The sequence below is a fragment of the Solanum stenotomum genome, unplaced genomic scaffold (assembly GCF_019186545.1).
Source record: "Solanum stenotomum isolate F172 unplaced genomic scaffold, ASM1918654v1 scaffold488, whole genome shotgun sequence".
Taxonomy (NCBI): domain Eukaryota; kingdom Viridiplantae; phylum Streptophyta; class Magnoliopsida; order Solanales; family Solanaceae; genus Solanum; species Solanum stenotomum.
This window is the reverse complement of record NW_026035443.1, coordinates 21,740-27,640: the sequence shown is the minus strand read 5'-3', so window position 1 is coordinate 27,640 and position 5,901 is coordinate 21,740. Positions and strand designations below refer to the sequence as shown.

Here is a 5,901-nt window from a genome sequence, read left to right as displayed (position 1 = left end):
ATGAAAGGTGGCACATGGATATAACATCAGATAATACTTGATCTGTCTTCCAACGTGAACTGGTTATATATGCAAACTCTCACAGATCAGCCAACCTACCATCCCACTGTATTAGTTGAAAGGTCGCTAAACATTAAGGGATTGTTTGGTAGAGTGTGTTAGCAAAAATAATGCATGCATTAATTATATGTATTTGTAGTCCCTTGTTGGTGCATTTTTTCATGCCATGTATAACTAATACTTGCATTAGTTATACACTCTATTGTGTATTGAGGAGTGTATTACTAATACCATGGATTTCTAGGTAATATTAATGCAAAGGATTTAATACATGCATTAATATGGCTAAAGACCCAATTACCCCTCAAAAGTACTTTTACATCTTTTCCACCATAATTGTGAAGGATACTTTTGTAAATAAATATTTTTATACGATGCATATTATTTTTAATACACCAAACCAAACAATGCATAAGAAATAATCTATGCATAACTAATACATGCATTACTAATGCAAGCATTATTAATACTCTATTGGATATTATTTTTATACACTCTACCAAACGACCCCTAAGTCTTTGACCTGAGTTTCAGATACATGCAGGATGTGTTTCATGTGCATATGAGTCTTTGTGTTGCATTGGTTTTCACTAAGTTAGAAAGACCTCAAGTGGTAAGATTAGCTTTCTTGATAATAAACAGATGATATTACTGTGTAGAGCCATGAGATATATTTAACTTGTTTCTGCCTCTATAAGATATGTTGAGAAGTCAGGAAAAGAGCGAGTTCAATTTTTTGATAGTATAAAAACATGTGCTCTTCCTGAAAGATTGTAATGAAATGAGTCTGAGCCCTGAGGAGAGTTGAATGGATATAGACGACTAATATAGCCAATCTTAACTAGTAGTTTGTAATTGAGGCATAGTTGATTGATTGGGCGACAACATACTGAAATGTCACGGACTAGAATGTCGTGGTCCAGCTAAAAGTAAAGTGAAAGCAATGGTTGTGCTTTTGAATGAAAGGCTTTTAAAACTACCTGATAAAATGAACAATATATAACTTGTGCTCTCAATCCTTACCTCCAATTTCGTTTTGCTAAGAATTTGTTCAAGCCTCTTGACTTCCGTGATCCTTTCCATCAGGCCTTTAGCAATTGCAAAGCATCCTGCATTTATGGTACAGATGCAAGCTATAGGTAAACTAATCTTCATCTGAATCAGTCTTCACCTCCTCAGTGAAACCATCTTCCCCCTGGCTCACACCTGTTGGCTCGGAATGACCTCTAGACAACCCTCGCCGTCCCAAAATAACAAGATCAAGAAGCTTCCTCCTAGCCTCATACACTGGATTTGGTTCAATCAAGCATCCCCTTTCATAAGCCTCCCTCAAAAAAACTGTATGCCTATACCCTTTCGTCGAAAGATAAAATATCCCTGGATGATCCAAAAATAAGTCCCTTACATTCAAATCAATCCCAAACCACTTTCTAAAATGACTAATCTTCTCTACCTCAACCATTTTCTCAACTGTCAAACTCAAAAACTCGTGGACAATACCAACTGCCCTCTTCTCCATCTCCATCATCCCAATCTTATTTTTCCTCTTCTTTCCAATCTCCACAGCTTCATACGGCCCCACATACTTCAACCGTTGCCATTCTTTTACCTTTGCCTTAAAACTCCTCTTCAACTTCATCCCTGGTGGATAATTATGCTTAAAACTATACAAAATCTCATTCCTATCAACCCCACAATCCTCTTTACAACATTCCACTACCCTCCAATTATCAACAGCAGCCACTAACTCCCCCTTGGGTATATCCCCAACAAGTTTCAACAAATGAGTGTTTGGTTCATTCCCACTATCAACAAGTGCAAAAAGATCAGATTTTTTCAAGATTACACTTTCCTCAAAATCATCAGGCAACCCAAGTTCCCTAAAAACCTTGAAAATGGCTCTAAGGGGCAATGATTTAGTCACTGACATCGACAACAAACGCACCAAACGGGTTACTACAAGTGGTAAAGTAGAATTGATAGCTGTAGCCTCTTGTTGGGTGATTTTGAGGGCGGTTTCCGTCAGTGTACAATAAGGTTGTAATTTGATAGGGTGGTGGAAAATGTTGAAGATGTGGGGGTACTTACGGAGGAAATGGGTGGCGCCGCGGTTGAGATGGAGGCGCTGGGATAGGCGGTTGAGGAAATCGAGGGAGACGGAGGGAGGTGCGGCGGCGTTGGTGGTTGTACCGAGGATGAGGTCTTGAATTGCGATTACTTTGAAGAGGTTTTTGTACTTGTCCATGAGTTTTTCGAAAGTGGGATCTCGGTTTCTTGAGGCTACGTATTCAGCTGAGGTGGTTTTTCGGCGGAGGAGGACGGCGGTGGGTGGTTTATGGCTTAGTTTTTGGAGGAGATGGGTCAGCATGGTTCAAGTGAAACCAAATTGCAATTTTTTTTTGGGAAAAGGCCTAATATATCCTTCATCTTTGTCATATTTGGAGTTGATATGTCTCTTGTCATTAAAGTGAATCATATATACCTTACAATTATACAAACGGCTCACATATACTCCTATCGTTACAAAATGAGCTCACATATGCCTTTCATTTAACGGAAATGAAAATTTTAGTTTTAAATTTATATTTTTGACTTTTAATTTTCTTAAAAATTATTTAGGGGTATATATGATTCTTCTAGCAAAGTTCAAGGTATATTTTAATTTTTTTTTATACATAAATTATTTTTTGACTTCTTTTATTATAATTAGGGATAAGGATCTGAAAAATATCCCAACTTTGGTCGGATTTGTTGTTGTGATACTAAACTTTCGACCTATTACCTCCCTAGACTATCTAATACCGTATTTTTTACCCCTTGAACTATTTAATACTCCCTCTGTCCCAATTTTTGTGACTTACTTTCCTTTTTAGTCAATCTAAAAAAGAATGACACATTTCTATATTAAGTAACAATTTGACTATAAAATGTCTATTTTGCCCTTAATGAAATGATTTACAGCCCCACAAATTTCTATCATTCATTTTGGACCACAAGTTTTAAAAGTCTTTCTTTCTTTCTTAAACTCCATGCCGAGTCAAAGTACCTCACATAAAATGGGACGGAGGGAGTAGTGTATTTTAAAGGTATATATGTGCGCACGTGGACACATTACTATTTATAATTTTGTATTTTTTTTATGTACACATGGGCAAATATATATATTTAAAATACGGTATTAAATAGTCTAGGGAGGTAATAGGTCCTCATGAAAATTTAATATCACAACAGCAAATTCAACTAAAGTTGGGGTATTTTTCATACCCTTATCCCTTATAATTATTTGAGTTTCTTATTCTTATTTTATTTTTTTCTTTCATTCCTTAGTGTAAAATTGTCAAAATCAAAAAAGTAATGTGGGTTTCTGGGTTTGAATCTAAATCTAAAAATCTTTATTTGCAATTACTAATTTGTAGAGACGAAATTGAATCCTTTATGAGAATTCCATTTTAAATCAATTGATTTGAACTTAAAAAATTGATGAATGAAAGGCGAAATACAAATCTATGGACAACCATTGTTAAAGAGCTTTGAAGCTCAAGTATGAAGTTTTGAATTTGCCGGCGAATTCATCTTTTCCTGTGATTATTTCCTCTTCATTGCCGGCTCATTCGATGAGTTTCTCTAACAAATATAAAATTTATCATACATCAAAGATAGGGTTGGGACTGCTGATTCTTCTTCTCCAAAGTGAAAGGGAAATTAATATCCTCCATTAAAATGGTGTCATTTGCTTAAAAAAAAATAAAAATAATACATAATACTATTTAATTGTAACAAAAATATAATAAACATATTCTTTTTACTTCTTACTCTCTCAAAGAGTGTCTTTGTGCCAACTCATCATTTAATGAGTCATTTATTTCATTTTTAAATAGTCCAGGAGGGTGATAGGACACCCGTAAAGTTGGAGTGTGTAGTTGAGATTTGAGGTATAGGTTGGAGGGTTTTTAAACCATTTTCTCAATATTTAATAATAAGATGAATAAAATTTTAAAAATAATAAATAAAGTCTCTTCAACAAAATTTTTTATATTTCAACTATACATTATTCTCTATATCTAACTAAATTATCATCTACTTATATTAAACACATCTTAATATTCAATTGTCTAAATATTAAAAATCCATTAACAACAGGTTTAGGAAAAAAACCTTAAAAAGAAACAACAAAAAAGAGTATATTAGAGCAAACCTTTTTGTAAAATTAATAAAGATAAATAAAATTTGACGAAAATTTTATAATTCTTTTAGGATTTTTATATTTCAACTATATATTATTCTATATACCTAACTAAACTAATGATCAACTTGTATTCAAACATATCTCGATATAAATTGTCTAAATATTGAAAATCAATATAACAAGTGCTGAAAATCAATTAATAACAGGTAAAAGTTAAGATTGAATGTTTTTTACCCATTTAGTTTTGATTTTAGAACTTTAATTTTGATTTCTAACCCTTCTTAATCTCTATCCATTTAATCAAACAAAATTACTATGAATGTCCTAGGTAGGTTAGATGGACAGAATTAACCACATGAAGTGTTACATGACACTTTTAAAAATTCTAAATGAAATATGTATCAAATATATAAGCAAATAATCATCATGAGTATTTTAATATAAAAAGGGTGTTAATTTAAGTAGGTAAACGAAACAAGATTACAATTCAAATATAAATTTTATGAAAAATAATAATTTGAATATATTTTTAACTATTAGCTCAACTTTCTAACACACATCGCACCAAAAATCGAATAAACAATCACCAATACTAATGAACATATATACATGAGATATGTTTACAATATATTGATTAGTAAGATGTTAAGATATTAATTTGATACGAAATGATTAGTAATCACAATCAAGACTATTAAAAAGCAAGATTAGAAAAACATTGAAATAATAATTAAAAGTTTAAAATGTAATGATCATAATATTTGAACACTTACATTAATTTTTAAAATTTGATAAGAAGATGTCTAAAAAGTTATTAAGAAGTAATACCACTTTCGTTCTATTATTTATTTTGCAAATATTTTTTATACAGACATGTTATTTATATATATCACATTAATAAAAATAAAAATAAATTATTTTAACGTAACATAAATAATATACATAAGATATGTTTGCATTAAACTTTTTTTTTCATATAATTAAAATAATAATTTATATAATATAAAATTTATTTTAATTATGAACTTTTTAATTAGGAAAAAAATGTGTATAAATTGGAACTTGGAAGGACTATTGCTTTTGTTTCTTTTTTCGTACACTATAAATACGTGACCCCTCTCTATTTCTTTTTTCTCAATCAAAGGCACTAAACTTTTTTGAAATACTCCGATTTTCTTTTTTTATACTGAGAAAAAAAGCTCCGGTGCCGGAGAAGAAATCGGCGGGCAAACAAGAAAATCAAGAAAATGGTTTGGGGCCTTTTTCCTATTGATCCTCTTCCAGGTTCTATACAGGCTTCTCTCAACTTGTTGTTTCTTTCCTTAAAAATTACACTTGACCTAGTAACCAAGAAAGCAATGATACTAAAAGTTCACTTGACCTAGTAATCAAGAAAGCAATGATACTAAAAATTCACTTGACCTATTAATCAAGAAAGCAATGGTACTAAATGTCACTTTTAGGATTGATATTACTTATTAATCAAGAAAGCAATTATTTATCCCTCTTTTTTCTCTTTAAGTTTATGGAATATTAAGCACTCAAAAGGGTGTGACCTAGTGATCAATGAATGGAATATTAAGCCCTCAAAAGGGTGTGACCTAGTGATCAATGAAATGGGAGGGGAGGAGAACCCATGATGTTTCGGGTTCAGA

At 31.9% G+C, this 5,901-nt stretch overlaps 1 protein-coding gene across 1 annotated transcript; it reads right to left on the bottom strand.

The window, feature by feature from the left end:
• Positions 1 to 832: 832 nt before the first annotated feature.
• LOC125852745 (protein ROOT PRIMORDIUM DEFECTIVE 1-like) lies at positions 833 to 2,455 on the bottom strand. The gene has a single exon (XM_049532445.1). It carries the CDS (start codon positions 2,426 to 2,428, stop codon positions 1,205 to 1,207), a length of 1,224 nt encoding a protein of 407 aa, XP_049388402.1. The 5' UTR covers positions 2,429 to 2,455; the 3' UTR covers positions 833 to 1,204.
• Positions 2,456 to 5,901: the final 3,446 nt, after the last annotated feature.